The sequence below is a fragment of the Carcharodon carcharias genome, chromosome 23, assembly GCF_017639515.1.
Source record: "Carcharodon carcharias isolate sCarCar2 chromosome 23, sCarCar2.pri, whole genome shotgun sequence".
Taxonomy (NCBI): domain Eukaryota; kingdom Metazoa; phylum Chordata; class Chondrichthyes; order Lamniformes; family Lamnidae; genus Carcharodon; species Carcharodon carcharias.
The window spans coordinates 19,786,150-19,813,668 of record NC_054489.1 but is presented as its reverse complement, the minus strand read 5'-3'; the positions used below and the strand labels follow the sequence as shown (position 1 = coordinate 19,813,668).

Sequence of the window (27,519 nt, the reverse complement as noted above, 5' to 3'; positions counted from 1 at the left end):
GGTGTCACTGGCTGGGCCAGCATTTATTGCCCATCCCTAATTGCCCTTGAGAAGGTGGTGGTGAGCTGCCTTCTTGAATCGCTGCAGTCCATGTGGTGTAGGTACACCCACAGTGCTGTTAGGGAGGGAGTTCCAAGATTTTGACCCAGTGACAGTGAAGGAATGGCCAATATATTTCCAAGTCAGGATGGTGAGTGGCTTGGAGGGGAGCTTTCAGATGGTGGTGTTCCCATGCATCTGCTGCCCTTGTCCTTCTAGATGGTAGTGGTCGTGGGTTTGGAAGGTGCTGTCTAAGGAGGCTTGGTGAGTCCTATAATGCATCTTGTAGATGGTACACACTGCTGCCACTGTGCATCAGTGGTGGAGGGAATGAATGTTTGTGAATGGGGTGTCTGTCAAGTGGGTTGCTGTGCCCTGGATGGTGTCGAACTTCCTGAGTGTTGTTGGAGCTGCATTCATCCAGGTGAGTGGGGAGTATTCCATCACACTCCTGACTTGTGCCTTGTAGATGGTGGACAGGTTTTGGGGAGTCAGGAGATGTGTTACTCGCTGCAGGATTCCTAGCCTCTGACTTGCTCTTGTATTTATATGGCTAGTCCAGTTCAATTTCTAGTGATCATCACTAACATTAGTGAATAAGTACAGTAGCTATCTTCTGTTGTATAAGCTGCAGTTTAATAATCAGTTTACAGGTGAATAAAAAAAACTAGAGTACATATTCCCCAGTGCCTCAGTTGCTAAAGGCACTGAGTCATTCAAATCAGCCAGGTCTGTGATTAGAGCATAGCTAGATAACGCACCCAGTGTGACTGCACAAAATAATCTGAACAGCCTGGTATAGGGAAGGAAAATCTGTGCCAGGGCTCTTCTTCCTCATCACTTCTTGCCAGTGGTCCTTGTGCAAAGTAATTGTAAAAACATTAGGCCAGGACAGGTTTGAACAGGATTGTGTTCCATCCCTTCACAGTCAAATATACTGCTGAGACTCACTGCCTAGCTTCATATCTGAAGAATGATCATTTGGTTGAAGGGTGTACAACTGCACTGCTCCATGTCAGCATCTTCAAGATGGAGAGGAAACATTCAGGTGGATAATGCTCCATATCACAATTTGTACCGCATGTTGAATGGAAGATAATCATTTGTTGTAATGAACAGCAGTTTAGCAAGGTGTATAAGCTTTTCCTTTCATGGGATGAGGGTGTCAATGGCAAGGCCAGCATTTATTTTCCATCCTTAATTGCCCTTGAACTGAATGGCTTACTAGGCCATTTCAGAGGGCAGTTAAGTGTCAACCACATTGTTGTGGATCTGGAGTCACTTGTAGGCCAGACCAGGTAAGATTTCCTTCCCCAAAGGGCATTAGCAAACTGGATGGATTTTTACAACAATTGATGATGGTTTCATGTTGATCATTACTGATTGATTAGTTGAAATTAAATTCCACCAGCTGCCACGGTGAGATTTGAACCCATGTCTCCTGACCATTAATCTGGACCTCTGGATTACTACTCCAGTGATATTACTGCTACACCACCTTCTCCCCTTCATGTGTGAGTGTAGAAAGTGTTGCCAATATACCTTTTGAGGGCACATCCAAAGACCAATTTATCTTCATCTGCAACACGTACATTTCAGTAAATCTCATGGATAATCATCAGTGGCTGGCGGATTCTTTTTCTTGTCCAGTCAAGAAGCTGAGACCAACTGTAGAAGCCCCACTAACTCTCAGCTGAAACAGTGGAACCTTTCCGGTCTTATGTGACTTCAGTCCTTCCTGCAATGACTCAGAGTCATCAGGTAAACAGTCCATGTAACCATTCTATTGGCCTTTTATAAAAATGGCAAATATATTTCAGATATTTTAGCGCACGCAAATTGAACTAATTGTTCACTATAACCATAACATCACAGCAGGGTGAAAATAACAAATGAAGCCACTAAAAGCCTTTTCAATCTTGCATTTCATAGGTGCATTCCACCTTACCCTACCAGAGAAAACATCCTGCCTTTTGTTACTCCTTTTATGTATGACTCCCACCTAATGGAGATTATTTTGGTTGCTGGATCCATCTGGTTTTTATCAATTGGCGCCTTTGATGCTGCTTTACTCCACTAGATCATGTGGCAGCTATGGATGAGGAAGGCCATTCTCAGTTCATACACTCTATGACCCATCACCCCAAACTTCATGTGTTCTGAAATCAAATTAATAATTTTGGTAGCAGGTCAGCGAGCCTTTCTGCCCTCCAAACTTCCCTGCCCTCTGTGGGATTCTCACAGAAAAAGGCCGGAGGCACCAATAACACAGCATCCCAGAGCCATTCACCAGGGTGTTTGGGAACTCTCTCATTACCAGTTCTTCCCTGATTGATAGGGAGCTCCAACTGACAGACCACCACCCCCCCCCCACCCCAGCCCCACTCTCTCTCACAGTCCAGAGTGTCTCCAAGTATACACAGTGTATGTTAAAGCCTCGAATAAGTCCAGTTCTGACCAAATCATGTTTCTCGAGCAGGAATTGTATACTGGGATGTAAATGCTCTCCAGGGCTTTCCTTGTACTCTGAGGGATATGGGTAGTAGGAATAGTGAGTGTTTTTTGAACTGGCTTATTGTGTGACCCCAACTGCAGAGCCTTGGGAGGAAGCAAATCCATCTGTTTATCATTTGGTTTTAAGCCTTTTCCTCTTTAATAACAACCTAAATGATAAATCTAACCAATCAATATCATCTCTGCATTAAAATGGAATAGTTATCTCTTTCTTTTATTAACTCTCAAAGCCCTATCATGGGGTTTGTTCAGCCAGCCGTGCATAGTTCCTCTTTATTGAACAGCGTAACCGGGACAGGCAAATCAATCAGCTACAAATATATTAAATGGATTTGAAATAAGTGATCCAGTCTATTAAAGCGTGATGTCATTCGCATTAACTTTTACCAGATAACAGGCCCAAGGACAATATATTTTATTACTTGACATTACTAATAAAAGCTGACTAACTGGGGTGGGTGGTGGGGGGGCGGTGATCAGAGAGAGCATTGGGATGAAAGTATAACATGCCTTTTGTTGGTTTTTCTTTGTGTTTTACCCTGAAATTAGTTCCACTCTGGTATATTGCCTAAATGATTACTCTCCATTTGTGAGCCATGGCAATGAATGCTGCAAGCCTTTTGAACCACCACAAGCCATTCTCGCCCAATGTTAATAGCATGCGTTTTCCGATAGGAGTCGCTGGATAGGAATCAGCAGCAGACTGTTGCCATCACTGAAACCCCCTTGTAGCCCCCCCTCAGCTCCCCATCCTTGGCTGATGAGTACTCGAACCATTTTCAGTGTCTACCCCTGCTTCAGGTGAAATCAGACAGCTCAGTACAGGCTGGTGATCAAATCTGAGAGGATTCTGGTCCGAGTACCTCAATGCTACATAATTTACCGATTCAAACAGCGATTGTTAATACTGCAGAATAAAATAGGAGCTGATATACTCAGCCCAGTGACACCCACCTTTCTTCAGCTAACATCCAGATTTTTCTCTCCTCACAGCTGTTTGCAACCTCCTTCAGTTGGGAAAATGGCCTAGATCACTAATTTTCCAATTGTTAATTCCAATAATTGTGTGTTGTGGAAGAATGAGTTTGAAGCTAGCCCGTACCTCCAACAGGTTTGTTTCCAAGATAGCAAAGCAAAGTCACAGACTCTCCCAATTCCTCCCAGACACCCAGGATTGTAACTCTTTCAAGTACAAACACGTTTCCATCTGTTCCTATTCAGTTAAAGTTACATTGTTTCATAGTTTGCCATTGTGAGATTTGAACTCTTGATTTATACACGACACATTGTGACCGAGAGTGCCGGACCTTTTGAGTGTAACTCTTTCGAGTACAAACCCGTTTCCATCTGTTTCAGATGAAGTTACATTGTTTCATAGTTTACCATTGTGAGATTTGAATTCTTGATAATCTTTTAAATGAAAACCAAATCAACAAAATTGGGATAAATCAGACACAGCCCCTAATTCAGGTCAGCTGTAAAACCAAGAACAAAGTTTAAAGGAAACTTACAAACTTCAAATCAAAATGTGATTAAAGGGGGCAACAAAACACCCCAGTCCCCGCGGTGCCCACCGAGCACGGAAGGCCTCGAGAGTGCCAGCAGACACCGTGTGCTCCTTCTCCAGGGACATCCGGCAGCGAACGTAGCCACGGAAGAGGGACAAACAATTGGGCGGGACACCCCCGTCGATCGCCCGCTGCCTGGACCTGTTAATGGCCAACTTGGCCAGGCCCAGGAGCAGGTTCACGAGGAGGTCCTCCTCCTTCCCGACCCCCTTCCGCACCGGGTGCCCATAGATCAGGAGCGTGGGGCTGAAGTGCAAAGAAAACATCAATAAAAGGTTTTTCAAATAACTAAAAAGGGAGTGCAGTCTACAACACCCTACGTATACATGGTCCACGGACTCCACAAGACCGCAAAAAGGGCACGTGTCCTGAGAGTCCGTGAACCTATGCATCCTCTTATTATAAGGGAATGCTGCATGCAACACCCTCCAACCCAGGTCCCCAATAGAAAGGGGGAGGACACCTCCGTAGAGGGCCTCCCATCGGGGGCCTCCGCCGCCGGACGGCAACAAGGCACGCCAGGGTGTGTCCGGTCGACGGACAAGGGCGAGAAAATGGAAGGTGTGCAGCAGCAGTCTGTACAAAAAGCCCCTCTTTGCCTTGCCAAAAGGCACAGAGGGCATGTCCCCGAGGCAGCTCATATTGCGGGGCACCAGCACCCGAGGGAGGGTTCGGGGCTTGGGGCCAATGTGGAATTCTTTCCGAACAGGGGAACGCTCAGACGGAAGACCACCGCGCACCTGGGCCACCTCAAGACCCAAAATAACATCGGGTCCGGGCACGACCGTTCTCAGGTCTTGGATGGAATCGGCTGCGACCTGGACACTCACAGACATGCGTCGCGCCAACTCCTGCGGGAGCATCGAGCCCAGTCCTCCGCCACCCAGCACGTCCCCGATCCTGGTCACCCCTGCGGCCACAGCCCTCCTCTCCGCCAACCACTGAAAAGGACGGAGGGGCGGATTCCTGAGCAGCGGCTCTCTGACGATAGCCGCTACTCCTGACGGGGGAGAGCTGCGTCGCGAGGCGACCACTTTCCAGACTTTGATCAGGACCTGGTAAAAGACGGGCAACACCTGCAAGGAGCCACCGAGGCCCAGCTGTTCTATAAACAGGAGCTGCACGTCATAATTCAGGCCGTGCACCTGACGGAAGAAATAAGTCATCAGGGCACACCATCTAGGAGGAGGCTCGACGTAGAGGTAAAAGTACTGAATTGGCTGTAAAGGAACTTGGGACAATGTGAAAGGTGTTGTATAAATGGAGGTTCTTTCATTACACCAGCATGCAGTAACTCTTTTGAGTACAAACCTGTTTCCATCTGTTTCAGATGAAGTTACATTGTTTCATAGTTTGCCATTGTGAGATTTGAACTGTTGATAATCTTTTAAATGAAAACCAAATCAACAAAATTGGGATAAATCAGGCACAGCCCCTAATTCAGGTCAGCTGTAAAACCAAGAACAAAGTTTAAAGGAAACTTACAAACTTCAAATCAAAATGTGATTAAAGGGGTCAACAAAACACCCCAGTCCCCGCGGTGCCCACCGAGCACGGAAGGCCTCGAGAGTGCCAGCAGACACCGCGTGCTCCTTCTCCAGGGACATCCGGCAGCGAACGTAGCCACAGAAGAGGGACAAACAATCGGGCGGGACTCCCCTGTCGATCGCCCGCTGCCTGGACCTGTTAATGGCCAACTTGGCCAGGCCCAGGAGCAGGTTCACGAGGAGGTCCTCCTCCTTCCCGACCCCCTTCCGCACCGGGTGCCCATAGATCAGGAGCGTGGGGCTGAAGTGCAAACAAAACATCAATAAAAGGTTTTTCAAATAACTAAAAAGGGAGTGCGGCCTACAACACCCTATGTATACATGGTCCACGGACTCCACAAGACCGCAAAAAGGGCACGTGTCCTGAGAGTCCGTGAACCTATGCATCCTCTTATTATAAGGGACTGCTGCTTGCAACACCCTCCAACCCAGGTCCCCAATAGAAAGGGGGAGGACACCTCTGTAGAGGGCCTCCCATCGGGGGCCTCCGCCGCCGGACGGCAACAAGGCACGCCAGGGTGTGTCCGGTTGACGGACAAGGGCGAGAAAATGGAAGGTGTGCAGCAGCAGTCCGTACAAAAAGCCCCTCTTTGCCGTGCCAAAAGGCACAGAGGGCATGTCCCCGAGGCAGCTCATATTGCAGGGCACCAGCACCCGAGGGAGGGTTCGGGGCTTGGGGCCAATGTGGAATTCCGTCCGAACAGGGGAACGCTCAGACGGAAGACCACCGCGCACCTGGGCCACCTCAAGACCCAAAATAACGTCGGGTCCGAGCACGACCATTCTCAGGTCTTGGATGGAATCGGCTGCGACCTGGACACTCACAGACGCGCGTCGCGCCAACTCCTGCGGGAGCATCCAGCCCAGTCCTCCGCCACCCAGCACGTCCCCGATCCTGGTCACCCCTGCGGCCACAGCCCTCCTCTCCGCCAACCACTGAAAAGGACGGAGGGGCGGATTCCTGAGCAGTGGCTCTCTGACGATAGCCGCTACTCCTGACAGGGGAGAGCTGCGTCGCGAGGCGACCACTTTCCAGACTTTGATCAGGTCCTGGTAAAAGACGGGCAACGCCTGCAAGGAGCCACCGAGGCCCAGCTGTTCTATAAACAGGAGCTGCACGTCATAATTCAGGCCGTGCACCTGACGGAAGAAATACGTCATCAGGGCACACCATCTAGGAGGAGGCTCGACGTAGAGGTAAAAGTACTGAGTTGGCTGTAAAGGAACTTGGGAGAATGGGAAAGGTGTTGTATAAATGGAGGTTCTTTCATTACACCAGCATGCAGTAACTCTTTTGAGTACAAACCTGTTTCCATCTGTTTCAGATGAAGTTACATTGTTTCATAGTTTGCCATTGTGAGATTTGAATTCTTGATTTTGGGGTTACAAACCCAGTACCATAACCACTTGGCTATTTAGGCCAAGCCCTGAACTGATTTATATACTCTTGCAATGATTCCCTAATCCTTCTCCAATTGGGGACAGCTGTGTTTAATTACCAACTTAAAGCATATATTCTATTGCAGCACCATTTCAACATTAACACCAATGAATGTTGGCAGTGCTGCTCTCTGGTGTGGTATCAATCTAACAGCATTCTCCATTTATCTTCCTGAGGCCAAGGGACCAGGTTGTGTGAGTCCCCTCCATCTTCGCCAGCAATTACAGCTTATGCCTTTCAGTAAAGTAAAAATTTGTGGTTTCAATAGCACCCTATCCCAATCATGAAGCTTCTCAGACAATGGGATGCCTCAAAATAGTTACTGTTATTTAGACACAATAACTATTTTACACACCAGATACCAGAAGCAGCAATGAGATAAATGATTTTTTTTTCCTGTTTTTGCTGTTTGAGGGTGGAAATTTAACCAGAGCATGAGCAGAACTCCTTGCTCTTCATCTGACAATGTCATGGGATCTTTAACATCTGCTTTAACTCTAGAATAGGAAGGCAGGGCCTCGGTTTAACATCCCATCCAAATGGTGGAATGCTGCACTGTCAGAGATGCTCTCAGTACTGAAGTATTAGTTTATGATTAAGAGTTTCATTTCCGACTATGGAGATAGAACCCACAGACTTCTAACTTGACGCAAAAAGATCTGCCCACTTAAGTGACGCATGATTTTGAGATCATCGGGGTTCATCTATTTCATATTGAAAACGCTGTATAACCCTGCAAGCAAACATTCATACGTTCTTTAGAGTATGTTCTTCAACATAGTTTTCTTTCAGGCTTACTGTCAATGTGAGATAGTGGAAAAGATCTCATGGGAACTGTGGTAAGCAGGAGATCAAGTCGTAAATCAAAACTTTAATGGGACTGAAGCTTTCTATTGCTGTCAAGATTCTAGAATCTACCTTGTAATGTCAACAAATCATAATATACAGCACCAGCAGCTTAGGGTACCACGAGACTGAATAATACTTGAAGCAGTTCCATTGGAAAACACATTAAAGTATAATCCCAATCACTTTATTAGTACACTGCAGATTGAAGTCATGTTAATTGGGTAAGATAAGATCAAACAAACTGAATTTGGCACCACTATTACCTCACTTGATTGGCCGTTAGCTCAGGGGCTGATTACTTGTTCCCATATTCATATAGTTGAAAAATTATAGTAAAATCATATATACAGATTGAATAGAAACTTTGCAGAGTTAATTATAATCAGACTATATAGTAAAAGCTGCCAGCATCTGACAGCCACATTATCACTAGAGTTGGGAAACAGCAGTTGGTTTAAGCAATTGATTGAGAATAACTGCTGAATTCAGCTGAAAAGATAACCTTGGAGCATGTATTAGACCATTGCATCCAGGCACACACACACAAACTTGTGCCAGCTATCAGTGTAACAGTTAATTATTTCCTTTAAAAGCAATCAACTCGATAAAAACCTATTCAATCTTAGCAGGGTGAAAGAAAAAAAAGAAAGCTTTGCATTTGTATAGCACCTTTTGTGACCTTGCTTTACAGCCAATTAAGTACTTTTAAGGTGTGGTCACTGCTCTAGTGTCAGGAATATGATAGCCAAATTGCACATGGCAATGCAACAATCAGCAGTTTCTATGATGTTAGTTGAAGAATGAATATTGGACAGCACACCAGGGAGAATTCCCCAACTTATTCAGAACGGTGCATGAGATCTTTTCTACCCAGCTGAGAGGGCAGACAAGACTTCAGTTTAATGTCTCATACGATAAAGGCACCTCCAACAGAACTCCTTGAGTATTGCACTGGAGTGTCAACCTCAATTTTGCATTCCAAGTCTCTGGAGGGGGATTTGAACCCATAGCAAAACTGACTTGGAGGCAAGGGTGCTACCAACTGAGCCACATCTAACGTCCTAAGGTGTAGGGATATGTAAGGAGTTACAGTATTGTGCCATTTGGAATAGCATTTGGATAGTTCCAAGCAAATGTTCAGATGATAGCATTTTCTCGGATGCATAGGGGAGAATTTTCTCCCCGTTGGTTGGGCGTGGACAGGCGCGGAGCTGATCGCCACCTCCGATTGGCTGCACACCGCCATTTTACATGGGCATGCCAATTAAAGCCCGCCCAGCGTGACGCGCGCCCGGTAATGCTCAGCGCTGCCTGTGTGGGCGGAGGGGAGAAGGGAGAGAGAGAGAGCGCAAAAATCACTGAGGCACAGAGCTGCCTCAGGGAGATTAAGTTGAATTGGAAACTTCAAAATAAAAAAGTTTAAAAATCATTTACATGTCCCCTCATCTGACAGCGTCTCATGAGCTGTTTAATAAATATTTATTAATTTAATACACCCTTCATGAAACCTCACCCCGCCCGTGGATGAGGTTTCATGAAAAATGCAAAGGCCGCCTGAGCTCTTCGCCTGCCCGACAACCTTAAGGTTGGACGGGCAGCCCTTTCAAATTGTTTAATTAATTTACAAATGGCCTTAATAGGACTTTGACAGTTCGGCCGGCTTGCAGCCGATTCCGGTGCACGCCCGTCGAATGAAAGATCGGAATGACACGCGGTGAGGTCGGGACGCATGCCTGATGTCACCGCGCATCATTTTACGCATTGGCATGTGGGGCTTGCCCCCACACGCTGAACAGAAGATTCTGCCCATTGTCTTTGTTCATTGTCTTATGCCATCATGTGCTGACTTCAATTCCTCAGATAATATTATCATCCAGTACAAGGGTCAATTATTTGGCTAATAGACCAAGGAATGGGATGCATAATTTGCAGTTGTATGTTTTTAGTGGCAGCACTGTATAATCGGCTCAATTAACATGTCACATCTATCTGAAATGAGTGGTCTCTGCTTATACAGCTCTTTATATTTTATTCATTTTAAACTAGTTATGCAAATTTCTTGTCAATCATGATTCTGAATCATTTAATCCTTTTATAATTAACTAGAATCAATTAGTCAACACTTCTTTGTGCCTTTTTTCCTCTCACATAAATACACTTTAACATACTGTAACACAAAAAAAGGCTGGTTTCTTATACAAGGGTACATTGTAGAATTTCAATCCAAGCTTTGATCAGGAGGCTGTGCATATTCACTTTTTGTAGCTCTGGTTTTAAGCACGAATAGGAATATACCAAATTGTTCATTGGTGCTGAAGCTAACTTCCCGTTATTGCTTTCTGAGATATGTATATGAAACAGCAGCATTAAGGTTCCCATGGCTTCTAGAAATCATTCATTTGAGGTAATGATGACACATATTGATCAGAATTCTGCCAAACATATGGAATTGAAGAGCATAGAATTCTAAAGACAACTTCTAACTGGCATTAAATTTTTTTCCCAACAGTGGCTTTTCACAGTCCCACGCTGAAGATTAAGAAGGAGCCACAGAGTCCCATTTCTAACCCAAGCCTGTCCTGCCGTCACAAGCAATCATTCCAGTACAGCAATGGGGAACAGTGCCTTTATGCCAGGTTGGTGTTATGGGATAGTCACCATAAGTTTCACAAGAATGCTGTGGGGGAAGGAGTTAATGTTCCATGTACATTCCACTAATCAAAAGAAACACTGATTTTCATCTTTTGTAGAACTGAGGCTGAAAAAGCAAGCAAAGGGGTACTTTGCATCCTAGTGAAAATGATGCTGAGTATGGATAGCTCTGAATGCAGGGGAATGCTCCAACCCAGCATCTGGCAAATCAAGTGAAAGGTCCCTGTTTTTAACTCCAGTTACTCACAATTCAAAGAGTGTGCCTGATGATGGGGAAGCTGCTGTAAGGGACTTCAAGTCCACAATAACCATTAGATTCTGCAATTTTATTTTAACATTTAATTTATTAAAATGATGTCATAGCTGTTACTCTCTTTTCTTATGGCAAAATCTAAGTAAGAGGCCTTGGCCTGTAGTTCAAGACAGTAGGAAGAGCAGGATAGAAGACAAGGTAAATAAAGGAGTAGGATGGCTATTTCTGCTTTTCACTCCATCTTCCTATGTTTTGGGCCTATAAAAATACATGATCAGGCTGCGTGGAAAATTGGACTTGATAAAGGAAATCAAAAAACAATAGGTGACCTTCTCACAGGCTCTGAATGTAAAATTAATTTACACTTCCGCACAAGAGCCTCCTTAAGCATTTCCTCGGAATTCATTTCCAATGGTTGTGACCACTTCTGATATAAAAATAATTATGTTTTTTCCCAAGGAAATGGAACATGTGGATAATTCTGTTCTTCACCTGGTGGCAACTTCATTCTGCTAAAATAGCTGGGGATTAATACATCAGCTACTTCATTCTCATTAATCTGTAAACAGTTATGAAGTGTGAGCCAGGGCATCCCTGCATAATAAAAATAGTTATTGGCATTCTGTCATGAGTGTTTTTTTTTTAGTGTAAAAACTGGTTTAAACAAGAATAACAAATGGAGCCTGGTAGCTACACAAGTGGTCTTTAGATTGGACTAGGAGACTCCAGTTTCAATCTTTGCCTCAACTAACTTTCATACTACAGGCTTCCCAATAGGGTACAGTTTTCCTGACTGCTCTTGAGACATTGAGAAAAGCTCTTGCTTCATTCAGCATACGGTTAGCCACAGAACAGCATTCACCACATTTGCGGAGATGCCTGCAGTCCGAAGCTTTTCATGTTCCAAACCAGCGATGGTGGAATCGATGCTGTGCAGAAGAGAAAGGAATCGCAATGATAAGATGACGGAAGGGAAGTTACAAATATACAACCACATTCAATGTGTAAATGAGGGTCCAGCATCGTGTGACACAGACTCCCTGCATCGTATCGCTCACTGATCAGTGTTTTAAATGTAAACAAGAGTATAACACACACAATTAAAATACAGCAACTTGGACTAGCATTCATGTTTCAGTGAAATATTTGCTCCAACTGCATAAATGGTGAGAAGAGAAAATGTACCTTTTAAAGTTTAATTCAGCCAAAGTTTGTACCACAAACTATCTGCAGCTTTGTAACATCTCCAAGCCATGCATATTGTTTTTGTATCCTGACTACTTTGAATTTTTAGGCAGAATTCTTATCAAGACCAACACTGTTTCACTCATGGTATTAATAGGAATAAGGAGGACACTGAGACACACATTCAAATTCCCTTAGTACTTCGCAGATTTTAGTTGTATCTTTACTTTAGTTGGCAGTTTGTTTTTTTTTTGCATTTTCTACCATTCCCAGTAGTGGAGCTCATCATCAGACCTTCCATCGGAATGTGATTCAATCCACTACAGGATATATTAGTAACAGATGAATGAGGAATTTTTCATGCATATCATAACCCATTCTTATAACAATTCAAAAATTTTGGGTTACGATTAATAACATCCCATTGATGAGGGCAATAATGGCATGGTAGTCCCAGCTATATATGTGTACGTTGGCTGAAATCCCTATTTTTGACAGGTTCCAGGCACATCCCAACCAAACTGTTGGTCCAGTTGCATTGGCTAAAGACAACACAACACCCTGTCAAAGGGTTCTTCTGTCAAATGCAAGGCTCACTAGCCTTCATGCCTTTATGCACATCAGAAATGACAGGCCCTGGATGAAAATTATATTTATCTTTCTTAAAATAAAAATTTCAGTGTGACACAATTCTATTTGGTCAACCTTTCCTTGCCTTTATGCAAGCCAGCAATGATCACTGTATCAGCAATATACACTGCTCTGCCCAGAATACCAGACTTGGAATGTAAATTGAGGTGCTCGGTGATTCTGGCTTGCACTTACATGCTCCAAATGTAGCAGATCTAACAGTAAAAGTGGTAATATTGAAATAAACTTTAGTGCCTGGAGCCACAGCATTAAAAATAGCAGTACCCACTTCTATAAACACTTGCCTCAAAAATCCTTCACAGGATTGACGGGGGGAAAGTGAGCAGGAAGAAAGACAGCAAAGTTAGATGGCCCGGCTGAGTGTGTGATCAAAAAGGAGAGTTTTTAGGAGAGTTTGGAAAAGGAAGGATTGGCAAGGCAAGGATTTGGGGAGAGACTTCCAAAGGGCAGGGTTTCAGTAGCTGACAGTGGTCACTAACAGTGAAGCAGAAAGTATTGAGAAACAGTGAGGGATGAAGGATGTGTGCAAGGACCAAAGGAGATCGCCAAGGTAGGTGAGTCGAGGCCACAGAAAGATTTGTAAAGAACCACAAGGATCCGAAAGTCAATTGACTGGAGCGGGGAAAATGGGGAGGAGAAGCTAATGGAGCATTGCAAAGATGGGGGTGATGTCTGTTGTAATATGGGTTCTTTAGATGTCTCAATGATAAGATCTTGAGACTTGTATATTTAAACATGAACCCTTTTATTGTTAATCTTTAACTATTTACAGATCCCAGGTTACTGCCATGCATGGTGCTGTTACCTCCATACAGGCTGGTTCCAGAGTGCTCTTCCTAGATTGTTCTTTCAGTCTATTACCATTTGACTCTATACATCATACTGTAGGCAGTGCTACTTTCCAGTCCCACATTAACCCTTGCTGTGCTGTGCACATTTTACATCATATAACATCTTCCTTCTCCAAAACAACCTTCTGCCCTTCCAATGGAGTATTACAATACAATCTTTATTTGCTATCCTGCTCCCCCATCTCAAAGCCTCTGGCTTTATAAATTCAGACGGTCTTGAGGTTTGATGGTTCATCCACATCTCGGTCTGTTATGTTTGGAGGAACGGTGGTTGTACTCTGTTTTCGGTACTTGGCTTTCTCCACCTGATTCTCTTTTTGCGCCCCTTCGAGTTGCATTTCTCTTTATTCATACTCTTTTTTTTGGACACTGTGGGTTTGTCCTGTTCCTTCCAAGAGGAATGTGCACTCCGTTTATTCCTAGAGTGGACTCGAATTTTCTTTTTCTTGGTGTCTGCCATGTTCTTACTAGATGTATATGTTTTGCAAATGGAACCTTCATTTCCACTTGTCTCTCAATTTCAACCAAACGCTTGTTTGTTGTTTTATTTTCAAACTGTTTTGCAAGCTTATGAATCTTTTCATTCAGCTGAGTGGCTCTCAGTATGTCTGAGACATCCAGTGCATTGTTGTCTTCTAGCTCCTTTCACTTCAGCATCAGGTTTACTTTTTCCGATTTTATTTCTGCTATTTCTCTTCCTCTGTCTATAACAGAACTTTGTGCTTGTCCTTCATTTTGGCTTTACCGACAACCAGAGTTGTCTCCAGTGAAGTCTTAACTTGTTTCAGTTCTGCAATTGTGTTATTCGTAGCTTCATTATCTGCTCACAGTTTGGAAAGCTCGATGACATTTCCTTTCAGTGCCTCTTCTTTTCCACTCAACTGCATCTTCAGCACTTCAGTCCGTATTTTTTTTGTAGCTTTCAACTTCCTCCTGGAATATTGAACATTGTTGAGTCTTCTCTGCCAACTGATTCGTCGGTTTGTTCAGAGTGACTTTAAATTCATTTTGCTTCTCTTCGGAATGTTCCAGAGAAATAAACTTTGGCCTGAGGGCTTCTTGTAGCCTGTGAAGGGCTTTCAACAGGCTTCCATTTTCTTTGCGAAGCTCACTTGCATCACCTTGAGTTTTCCTCTAATTCCGCATAGTCTCCTCCGGGTTCTTCTGCTGTGTTTCCATTCTGCTGTTTAAAACCATCTTCATTTCTTCATGTTGCTGAATGGTTACACATACCTTTTTACATTTGATCTGGAAGGACAAACAGTTCTTTCAATTATTTATTTTCTTGTTGACCTCTTGCCAACTCCCTCTGGGCTTCAGTGCATTGTTTCTTTGCTATTGATAGTTCCAACACAGCTTTTTCTGAAATCTTACTCAATATTCCTTTTAGCTCCTCATGTTTCTCCGTGGCTACATATTGATTCTTGAAGGAATCTTACAGGGTCGCAACTTCTTTGCTGTCTTTTCTGCCTGCTGTTTTGTCTGGACGTATGTCTACTTGAGTTTCTCTAACTCTTGCTTTGATTTGCTGACTGTGGAAGTGAGGATCATTATTTCCTCCTGTTACCTTTTATGTTGTCTCAGAAATTTTTGTTCAGATCTCAAACAACTTGATTCATTGAAGATTTCAGTTTATCGTGCATTTTCAAAAGTATATACTCAGCTTGAATCTTGCACTTCAAATCTTCCAGTTTAACTCTGATGCAAACATTTTCTTGTAGAAAAGCTTCAGTTGCTTTTTGCAACATTTTGCTTCTTTTGAGTTACCTCAGATAGCTTTCCTTCATTCATAGCCATCAGCTCACTCCACACTGCCATCTATGTCTCTCTCTGGGGTCTTTTGTTTCATTTTCTCTGGGGTCTTTTGTTGCCCTCAGCACTTTATTGGGCAGTGTCACTCAGGAAGTTACAATTTTGTATTTTTTTGCTCACCTATCTCTGTGATCTGACCAGGCCTTTTTTCTGTTGTTCCTTTTTTAATCTGCATCACTCGTGGGGGGGTCTTGCAATAAACCTCCACTGATTCCTCAACTTCTAAGGCTGTTGTGAAGCTTCTGCAATTTTTTTTTCAAGTTTTCTTCGTAGATGCATGTCTCTTTAATTCGGCTTCAGCTGCTTATGGTGGTTAATACCTTGAGACATTGTCCTGAGTTCATCGTTTAAAATGCTGCCATCTTTCAGATCACCACTAATGCAACTTCTTTTGGAAGATCCCACTGCTGCCACTATGTTGTAATATGGGTTCTCAATGATGATATCTTGAGACTTTCATATTTAAGCATGAACCCTTTATTGTTAACTATACACAGATCCCAGGTTACTGTCATGCATGCTGCTGTTACCTCCATACAGGCTGGTTCCAGAGTGTTCTTTCTAGATTGTTCTCTCAGTCTATTACTATGTGACTCTATACAGCATACTGTGGGCACTGCTATTCTCCAGTCCCACATTAACCCTTGCTCTGCCGAGCACCTTTACATGACAATGGCATGCAGGCATATGTCAATGAAGAAGTTGTGAGGTTGAGGAACTGACTGAGTTATAATTTGTCTAAGGTGGGGACTGACTGAGATTGTTGAAGTCAAATCTTAATGTGTTAAAGGCATTGATGAGAGCTTTATCAGCAGAGAAAATGAGGTGGGATGAAGGTGGATGATGCCTAAAAGATGGAGAAAATGGTTTTGCTAACCAAGGAAAGCCAAGTGCAAGGTTGAACAGTACACCCATGTCCACAGGAATTAGCATAGGTTGGCAGCAAGGGAGGCTCTTGGAATTCAGACTAGAAATGTGTATTTGCTCATCAGAAAAATAGACTTTGCCAACATGGGGCTGAATGAAATTGCAGCCACTCTAGGTCTTATTGGAGAAGTGATTGGAGAGTATACATGCAGCCTAGGGACTGATAGATGAGAGTGGGGAGAAGCAAATTTGGGTATCATTTGTGTGTACGTGAAACCTGGATCAATGCTTCTGACTGATGTAATTGAGAAATACCACATCATGAAGGGGAGGGAGCCAAGATGAAACCTTGGAGATAACTATGAACACAGGAGAAGAAACCATTGGAGGAAGTGTAATCTTTTCTTGTGACTTCCTGAAGGAATTCCCAAAAATAAAAATGATCTGTCATTTTTTTTTTAAAGAGTGTTGAATAATCACAGTGATAGATGTAACAAACTAATTCTGAGCTATTAAAGAAAACATTTGGCAAACCATTTCATTTCCCACTTCTTTATGTAGCGCCTATGAGAAAAAGCCACAAGTTGGACTCAACTCCCCAAATCCAGGGACCCCTTCGAATACTCCATTACAACAGGTCTGTAATAAATCCACGGTGAACCCCAGACGGGACCACAGCTTTGTGAATCTCCATACACCTACACAGCCCATGACCAATGGTCGATTTCCAATGGAGCACAGGTACAGGTTCAGAGATATGCAATTCTCTTTGAATTTCTATTTAGTTATAGATTTGGTCGAAAAGCAATTTTGCTGCTTCTTGAACAGTTTAATGGTAAATTGCCTCTTCCTCCTCTGATGGGTTACTAGTGCAGTTGATTTGCATTCCATTACCATGGTACCATTTGTTGTATTTTAATTTGTCTATCTTAATTTGGTGTAACATCTATTTAACTTGATGTGTTATGGATTGATTCCGATAACAATCATTAGAGGTTGTTCTTTTGTATTTGAGTTAGGTTAGGAATTTCTAATATAAAAAATGTCTGATCCTATTGTTTTGCAGCGTGTGGCTCCTAAGTTTTTGTTCCAAACTGGGAAAGGCTTGCATTAGTTTAATTTGGGAAGGTCTGGAAAAAGTTAAGCTTAAACCTATTATGGAACTCTCTACTGATCCCAGAATGACATTATATGTCCCACCTTGCCCAATGTTTGCTTGGTTATTGGGTGGAACACTTGATCTGAAGTGGCAGAGATATCCTATCTCATGAGGAAAACATAACGTTTCTCTGTCAGTCTCTCAGGTCAGACTTGTTCTTTAATTGAAGAGTAAGAAATGAAAGAATCAGCATTAAAAACCTATATGGTTTTTGTATGACTGCAACTCCAGAATGGATAGCTGAGCAGTAATTTCAAGCCCACCCTGATTTTGTCCCCTTAAAGCCTTAAGTGTAGCCTCTTTAGGATCACAATAGGCATATCAGAGCATCACAACACTTTAACAAATAGCCTGATAAACATTTTCTACTGATCATATATATCTGTGTTGATGCGATGCATATCAATGGGATAATTGTTTCTCTTGTGTGTAACTTTATTGTGACAAATATAACACATACTACCTGATTATTTGTATTATGACAGTATGGGACATGTTCAGTAAAACAGCTGTTTTTTCCCTATTTCTAATTTTCATAATGCTTGATATTTTTCAGGCAAAGTAAGGAAAAGAAATTAGAATTCCTTATCATAGCAACAGAAGCGGGCCATTCAGCCCCTTTAGCCTGTTCCACTATTCAATTAGATGATGGCTGATCAATATTTTGACTTCGACTAAAGGCATAGATTGCGCAATCCTGAATACTCTTGCCTAACAAAGATAGGCAAAGGAGTTGGAGATTGTCTATGAAAGAATGATTGTACATGGATACTGGGTGAAGTAGGCTTGATTGACTGAATGGTCTTTGCTTACTCCAGACTTTATGTTCTTATAGCACTTCTAGATTCTTGCTTCTGTCAAGGTAATGAGGTTTTTATTTAGAACAACATTTAAAAGAAAAATTTGGAGGCAATTATAGCAAAGAATGAATCATGTACATGAGTACATGTGACCTTAGCAGATTGCTAAGAAGGTGAGTCAAGGCCAAGGAAGGATTTTGAAAGCAACAACCTGGATCCTAAAGTCGATTCACTGGGGTGGTAAGGGACAAAGGGGCACCAGCCTCCAAACTGAGCCATTGTCCTTTTATTTAATAATTGACCTATCATTTGTCCTCAGCTCTCAATTTCAGCAACAGCCTTTGGAGCTTTGCCATCGTTTCCCTTCCTCCCCGGGCATGAACAGGGAAGCACCTCTGGGATACCAGCGGCAAATATCCGAGCCCTGCGTGCCATTCCCACAGCAAAATTACAAGCAGGAGTATCACGACCCGATGTATGAGCAAGGAAACCCGATCGGCAGTGGTAGCGCCCACCGTTTCCCGCACTCCATGCTCATCAAGCAAGAACCTCCAGACTATGCATATGACCCAGGTAAGAAGATGACTTCTATTAATTGGGATGTAGTGGTTTGGTAGGGAAACTTAAACCAGTCCAAGGTAAGTGCAATTGAAAGAGGAAGGTGGCAAGAGGCAACAACGAGCATAATGATCTGAATTTGGCGTTCGTACTGAGTGTGAAAATATTATGCCAGTGAAAAGCACAGATCCCTTAAACTGAAGGATCCTACTTTACAACAGTGACTACATTCAAAAGTGCTTCATTAGCTGTAAAGCAATTTGCAACAGCCTGAGGTTGTGACAGGTGTTACATAAATGCAAGCCTTTTTCAAGTCTAGGCACGGGGAATTCAAATTGAGATGAGGTTGATTCAGATGACAGTTATAAAATAATGAGGATTTTGAGAAGAATGAAGATAGTGAAGGAAGCAGTTTATATATTTGCCCTTAATTAAGGCACAGCATTGACCTCTGCCCAGTTATATAAGAATGCATCCAAACCAGTGCTGCTAGGGAACTAAATCCACATTCAAACTGAAGTCGAGAGTCCAGACTACCTTATTTTGAAACTTTTTGTAATATTGTCTCAATCATGCAGAAGCTCGCAGCATTGTAACCTGAAGTCAGTCTGAGGACTGATTACTCGTAGTCCCTTAAGCATCTCTCCCAATCCCGCTGGATGGTCTCAAAGGGATATTTCCACACACTTTTTCCACACTTTATTCTGCATCTACACTGCATCTGCACTGCCTTCACACAAAATCTGGTCAGGAGCCAATTAAAATGTTGCCAGGCAGCTCCCTTGGCCCAGGACTCCCTTTTGGCCCCGTCCTGTCTTTCATGGCACACTTTGTTCCAGGACTGCAACGTTATATATATCTCTCATCCTGTTCCAGTGGGCAAGTCTTTCAAACTGCAGCCATTATAATTTTAATCACCAGTCCAACAGAAATAAAAAGATATGTTCCATACAGCATCAAATTTGTACCTGCATCAATCATTTTCTGATTTTTCTTTTTTTTGCACAGCGCTTAAAATGAACACCTAGTTGAGAACTTTTCCTTTATGTCCTACCATACCAGCATCATGACAGAGGTAGACTGTATCCCAAGGTTTTGACCAGGGCAGCAATGCATTAGCTGAAGAAGGTCCTCCTGATGTTTGCGTATATTTGTACATTGAATGGAGATGCTGCAAGCACTGCCTCTTGTACTTAACCAAGAGTTTCACAGGTTCGATTACATGAATGTGGTTCATTAGCTGACTTTGGTGACTTGTGAGGAGAGTACAATAACTAGCCTCCATGTTTCTAGACTAGAGAGAGAAAATGAGCGAGGGTTTCCACCCCTGATTTATTGTCTAGTGACTCAGTGTTAGAAATTGTGCATATATCGATATTTGTGCACTGATAGCATCAGGTTTACTTGGGATCTTTCCCTCCATTGTTGAACTGTTATATTCCTAGCTCATGTGAAAAATGTCCATTTTCAAATGTCCTCGAAAACAGCAAGGTTTCAAGAATAAGCCCCAATGCTGGTTGAGGCCCTCAGTAGAGATGCGGAGAACTTTTAAAAAGTAATGTAAGAAAGTATGTGCTGCAGTCCTAAGTTCAGTTGAGAAATCAGCTTCGCAGAAAATGGTACCCTGGTGTTTATTTGTAAAATATAAATGCAACTGTAGGGTGTGATTGAAAGAACCGTTCATGATCCGACTTCCTAATAAAGTTCCATCAATAAGTGTTGGAGTTGAGCCTTTTGTGGCCTGGAGGTGCATTTACAACATGTGCGTTTTCTGTGGCTGTAACATTCAAGATTTGGGAAACGAAAACGGTCAATGGCAAGCAACAGAATGACTACAATAAGAAGTAAGTCCAAAATCTGAGAGGTTGTGTAAAAATACAATCTTGCAAATGATTGCAGACTGAGGGAAGTTTTTTGTTTTAAGCAACATGCAGAGACTTAAAAGTCGGAATTTCCCGGCCCCCCGCAGCAGATCCTCCCCCCCTCCCATACCCCTGCGGTGGATGTGGTGAGCCACTCAAACACCCATTGACTTCAGCAGGATTGGAAGATCCCACAGGCGGGAGGGGACGGAAAATCCCAGCCATAATGTCTTCCCATTCCATGCTATGTCCAGAAGTGGACACGGGCTTAATATTGTTGCATGTGGAACTGGGGCAAAAAAAAGCATTTGTGGGGTTTGTTGCCTGTGCCAGGCTGCCTCTGGCACCACATCCAAATGGCCATTCGACATACATGAGACTAGACAGTGGGTGTCCAAAGGCTATTCATTCTCGGGAGGCACCACAGCAGAACTCAAGTCTGCTTTCTCAGAAGGTAAAAACAGTAAAATTGGGAAATGCCCGGTGCAGGTCTGAACTGGAGTTCCATTTTAAGGTATACAAGACCAGTTCAGACCAGTAACAGTCATTTCCCAAGCTTTATATTCACCTGAACCATTCACCGCATGCCAGAGTGAGCAGCAGGCCCATCTGGGAATGGTGGCAAGGACGCTCAGTTAATTTTAGTGGCTGCGCCTTATTTATTTGCCATCTGCTAACATCAACGAGCAGGAGAATAGTACCTGGCCAAAGATAAGCACCTAGGGCTAGGGGTTTGTCTCAAGATACTTGACAGCCAATTAAATTGTGTGAAGTGACTGTTCCAAAGCAATCCCCCACATTCTACCCTCTATAAAGTTGAGCTCATCAAAAGCCAGCTGCCCATGTCTTCACTTGCAGCAAATCCCATTCCCCTTCACTCCTCTGCTCCCTGACTTACATTGGCTCCCAGTCAAGCAATGTCTTGACTTTAAAATTCTCATGCTTCTTTTCAAATCCCTCCATGGTTTTGTCCCTTCCTATCTCAGCAATCTCCTTCAGCCCCGAGACATCTGCACTCCTCTAACTCTGGCCTCCTGTGCATTCCCAGTTATATTGCTCCACAATCAGTGGCCGTGCCTTCGGATGCCTAGGCCCCAAGCTGTAGAATTCCCTCCTTAGGCCGCTCTGCCTCGCTACCTTGCTTTCCTCCTTTTAAGATGCTCCTTAAAACCTACCTCATTGACCAAAATTTTGGCCGTCTGCTCTAATATTTCCTGAGGTGGCCTTGGGATGTTTCATCACGTTAAGAGTGTTATATAAATATAAGTTGTTGTTGTAACATTGGAAGACTCGGCAGCCAATTTGCGCACTGCAAGATCCCGCAAAAAGCAATGAGACAATTAACCAGATAACCTTCTCGGTGATATCAGCCAAGGAATAAATATCGGTCAGGGCACCAGGCCAACTCCGTTGAACCATGGTGCCACAGGAGCTTTTACTTTCACCTGAAGGCAGAAGCACTGTGCTAACATCTGATTCAAAGCATGATACCTCCCACAGTACTATACTGGTACATCAGCCTCGATTAAATGCTCAAGTCCCTGAAGGCATGTCTGCTTGAAGCCATGATCTGAGTCGTTGTGATAGTGCTGTCACTGAGCTAAGGCCGATGGTTGAAGTAATCCCAAAATTCTGATTACGCCACTGAAAGTGTAGCGGGGGAGGGGAGGGGAGGGGTTTACGCCTGGCCTAGCACTGACTCTGTCCCAAGTCACCAGGATGCAGGGTTATTAAAGAAGTCAGGCACACATACGACTACCACCAGGACTGGAATTTCGGAGAGGGAAGGTTATCTGAACAGAAAATTGTGCTTTTAAAAATGACATGTCTTATAGTTGCCACGGACTTCGAAATTCGCAAGGTGGACCCTAATTCTGCCAATAAATAATCCTGGGAAACAAAGTGCACTACATCGCGCAAATGTGCTTTAGTCAGGGCCAAAGGAATTGGAACATGGAGGAATTTTAGGGCTAGTCGTTTTCCCAGTATCTGTTGTTGCTGATAATACTGTGTCATGACAAAAGAGCGAAATGTACAGTTGGCACACAGGCCATTCTCCCCGACGGCATTCACGTTTTTGCTCAAACCTCCATCCAGGGTGGGATGAAATCTCCGTGGGGAAATAAAATGAAAAGAGTTGCCTGGGCTCTTGTGTTTTGAGGTACGCTTTCAGGGGTTTGATTGTGCTGCATGGATGTATCATGCAGCGTTTTTGTCGGGCCCTTTAGTCTGTGGAGGTCTGCTGCAGCTCCCTGGGGCAGCTGTGTGCCTTCAGGGAGGTCTCTAGAAGCCCTCACCCACACACGTGGTGACATAATCGCCCGCTCTCTTCTTGCCCCCGCCCCGGCGGCGCTGAGGCATTTCAGCCCGCATTCACCCCAGTCAGCCGTTAATTGGACATGAAATCACAGTCAGGCCTGATCACAGCTGGAGGCCCATTTTTGTCCGCTCCTGGGCCCGCTGAGTGCGCGTGCCCGATGACCGAGAAATTCAGGCCTCTGTATTATCTTTCCTCCTAATATGGAGAAATGTGGCACTGTTTTGATTTCTATCCTTCGTACTCAATAGCAGTAGATTTCAAATCCATATAGAGTCGTAGAATTATACAGCACAGAAACAGGCCCTTCAGGCCTCAACGTGTCTGTGTGTCGGCCATCAAGCACCTATTTATTCTAATCCCATTTTCCAGCACTTGGCCTGTAGCCCTGTATGCTATGGCATTTCAAGTGCTCATCTAAATACTTCTTAAATGTTGAGGGTCCCTGCCTCTACCATCCCCTCAGGCATTGAGTTCCAGATTCTAACCACACTCTGGGTGAAAAAATTTTCCTCAAATCTCCTCTAAACCTCTTGCTCCTTACCTTTAAGTCTAATTGACACCTCCGCTAAGGAGAAAAGTTTCTTCCTAGCTACGCTATCTATGCCCCTCCATAATTTTGTATACCTCCAACAGGTCCCCCCTCAGCCTTCTCTGCTCTTAAGGAAAACAACGCTAGCCTATCCAGTCTCTCTTCATGGCTGAAATGCTCCAGCCCAGGCAATATATTCTTGACAGTTCATAGCAAAGTCTCCAGGTTTAAACGCATTTCACTTTATGCTTGTTGGCAGATTGGGGTTTCATTTCTTGTTCCCTTTGTATTCTTTCACACTTAAAGAATTGTGCACCATTGTTTTCTGTCAAATTATCAAGACCACTTTAATTAGAAAACCTGTTAACAGACAGCCTGCCTGTCTGTCTGCCTGTTGATGTACTTCAGGTAATAGAAACTTGTAGAACTGAGCTCTTTTGTTACACTGTGCTCACTGACTGCCCCTCCTCTGGGACCAGCCAGTAGGAGCTTGTTTTTTCTGTGAATGGAGGCAGCAGCATTTCATTCATAAAATGGAGGGCTGAAAGACTAGAATTCCCAGCTGGAATTTCTGCGGTGTAGTATTTCACCAGACATTTCCTCTATAAGGGCACATGACTTCACCAGGGTTAAATGAGCATGCCCAGTGTAACTGGAGATTGTGCTAAACAGCTCAGCTGCTAAAAGACTTGGCCAGATGTTAGTTCAGTGACAGCCCAGTGGAGTTCATTTGCCATGACTTTCCTTTTTAAATTAACAATTGGTTTTGTCTTCAATTTGCTCCTATTCTCTTTGGAATGTGCTGTTTTGTTGGAACACAGTTCCACAGGCTGCCTTTGGCACCACATCTAAGTGGTCATTCAACATGCATGAGACTAGACAGTGGGTGGCTACAGGCTATTCATTCTCAGGAGGAATCACAGCAGAATTCAAGTCTGTTTTCACCTACCCTCTGTTCACATATCACAGAATCACAGAACTGTTACAGTGTAGAAGGAGGCCATTTGACCCATCATGTCTGCACCAGCTCTTTAAATGAGCATTATGATTTAGATTTTGACTCAGTTCCATTCTCCTGCCTTTTCTCCATAACCTTGCACATTGTTTCTCTTCAAATAATTATCTAATGCCCTCCTGAATGCCTCGATTGAACCTGCCTCCTCCACACTTCCAGGCATTACATTCCAGACTCCAACCACTCGCTGTGTGAAAAAGTTCTTTCTTGCGTCACATGCAGGAATCACTGGATAGCAATCAGGGGCACGAACCTTGTTGTGATATTGTATGCGTGCCAATGCAGACAATGCCATGTACCTTTAAGAAGCTGCATTGTGACATCACCATGTGTGAGGCTGGAGTATAAAAGTACAGCCTCCATGTTAAATGCTCACTATTGCCTGTGCTCTCGATTACAGAGATGCTTTCTACTGTCTGAGAACCTGTATCAGCAAGACGCTCCTTGACTATTGTTATGATCCAGGCTGAGGTTACCCCTGGACAAGTCTGATCCCAGAGTGGAACCCAGATTGATATATCTGAACTTTTATTTGTTTGTTTAGATACATGGAGAGTGGTTCCTGAACAGAGGCACCGAAGTCAGCTAATGACTTTTTACCAAAAGAATAAAACATTTATTTAACAAGAAAAGTTTAACTATATTACAATACTCCTTCAGCCACAACTATAATTTTACAGACATATACAGATCTGTAAGAATAACACAAGTTCACAAGTTACAAAAGCTAACTTATACTTTAATGTCCACAGTAAGTACACAGTCCATGTATTAATAGGCACCCTGTGGTCAGATACACCACACTCTGAAACCAAGTGACAGATGCCACCTCAACCAGATGCTATGGATCTCTCCTCAACTCCCCCAAGACACTTGTGACACCGTGAGTGAACCAGTCTCACTGAACTTCATCTTTCACACAAGGGTTTCCAATCTCCACTCTCCAAGAACTCACTTTGGAATCTCTTCTCAAACCAATGCTTTCCCTCAGCCACCTTCCACAAGGGTTTCCCTCCAGGGTTTTGAACTCTCCTTCTGACGTTCCTCTTCGCTGAGTAACCACATGCATTCAAGCTGTCTTCCACGCACTCTGTCTCACTGACTCAACCGAAAACATGCCCATAGCAAAGAGTGACAGACCTTCAGTTGTCTCTTTGGACCTTCACTCCTCTTGCAAGCTGTTCTTGCTTTAAATCTGCTTTCTGCAGCTTTTGTCTCTTTAAAGCTAAAGCTTAAAGCCTTTCTCTGCCCCTCACTCTTCACTTAACAGAACCTTTTCCAGGTTACTGTCTTTCCTTTGACCAGAAAGGTTGTCTTGGACTTACCCCTCTTCCACTACCCTGGATTTTGGAGTCTTTCTTTAGCTTGGGACTAGCTAGCTATCCCTTCTAGGCTGCTTCTGCTTCACAGCTGTCTTCAAACCAACTGAACTCCAACAACTTCCAAAACAAACTGCTGTTTCTCTCTTCTTCTGTGAGGAGGAGGGACCCGCCTCTCTGCCCACCACCACCCCCCCACCCCAACCCCACCTCTGTTGCTAGGCAACATTCCAATTCTTCTAGCCTTGGTTACCTTTTTAGGAGTCATAAAATTCCTCATTGGGAATGCAAGCACCTTTTTAAAGTTAAATTAAAAATCCATTTGACCTGTCTTAACATATACATACAGAAATATGAATCAACCTTAAACTTTAAAGTTAAAACTCATTCCTAACGCCCACAAATACCAATATAACTTACTTACACTATCTCCATTTCCTAATACTGTATGCCTGACTCATAAGATGTACATGATCAGCCTATGTAACTATTAGGTGCAGAGCTGTATATAGTGTTGCAAGAAATAAACTTCAGACACTTGTGTTCAACCAGAACCCCCATCATTCTCAATATCTTACTTTGTATAGATAGCATAGAGACAGATCCATTGAGGTCTGAATCAAGACCCTCAACATATAAACATATACATGTAAAGGATACTAAAGCATTTTCGGTAGGGGAAGAGTGGAAGATAATCCATGTTAATTTGCCTCTCTTCCTGGTCAGTGTTGATGCAGCTGATGTCAGACGAACAACAGGGCTAGAGGTGGAAATCAAATCAGGCAGAGCTGCTGATTCTGATCACGTTCCAATGGCCTTGGCTACCAGGCATCCATAGTGCTGAGCGATGGTAAGATTTATCCAGGAGGTAGTTCCCTCTGCAGTGCAGTAGCCTGATGGCATTCACAAACCTACATTCACATTGGTGGGTGGTTTAATTCATTCATGGGATGTGGGCAATCATTTATTGCCCATCCATAACTGCTGTTGACAAGGTGGTGGTAAGCTGCCGCCTTGAACTGCTGCAATCCACCTGGTGTAGGTACACCCACAGTGCTGTTAGGAAGGAAGTCCCAAGGTTTGGATCCAGTGACTGTGAAAGAACGGGCGATTATAATTCTAAGTCAGGATGGTGATGGCTTTCTTCTGCTTAATTTGCATTTACTCTCAGATTCTCAACATGAGTTACCGCCCCTAAGGGAGAGAGCAATAAAACCGGAGGGATAAGAATGCACTCCTGAGATTTCTGCAACAGGCAAGACACAAGTCATATAAAGAGGACCATGGGGTAGATTTTTCACACTGCTGTCCCCAGTATCAAGCAGGGGTGGGAAGTGTGGCAGTTAGCTGTTCCTTCAGCTTGGGTGGCCCATCACAATCTCTGGAACAATTCGCTGGGAATCCCCCTATATATTCTCCTCAGGGCCCTGCAAGATGACCTCTGAACCACGCACCCCCCCCCGAAGCACTTAACTTGTGCCAGGGACCATAGTCTGCCCAGATATTGACGAGCATGTTGAAACTACATGCCAATGATAGGAATGTATCATATGAGATGTTTCCCATCCATTGTGTCAGCACTCCAGGGGACAAAAGGGTATCCTGGCATCACTTGAGCCTGAAGGAAGTTGCATGTGATTGTCAGAGGCGGGAACATGCCAGCAGACTGGCATTCCAGCTGGCAGTGAGAAGTTACCTGCACGATCAGCGCCAAACCCGCCTCTACCT

At 43.7% G+C, this 27,519-nt stretch overlaps 1 protein-coding gene across 1 annotated transcript in view; it reads left to right on the top strand.

Annotated features, from left to right (window-relative positions):
* etv4 (ETS variant transcription factor 4) overlaps nucleotides 1–27,519 on the top strand; it is a 104,393-nt gene that overhangs the window by 41,515 nt on the left and 35,359 nt on the right. Inside the window, exons 6-8 of the mRNA XM_041173584.1 lie at nucleotides 10,468–10,594; nucleotides 16,791–16,970; nucleotides 18,508–18,761. Of these exons, the coding sequence (XP_041029518.1) occupies nucleotides 10,468–10,594; nucleotides 16,791–16,970; nucleotides 18,508–18,761 (561 nt within the window). The remainder of the gene's footprint in view (nucleotides 1–10,467; nucleotides 10,595–16,790; nucleotides 16,971–18,507; nucleotides 18,762–27,519) is intronic.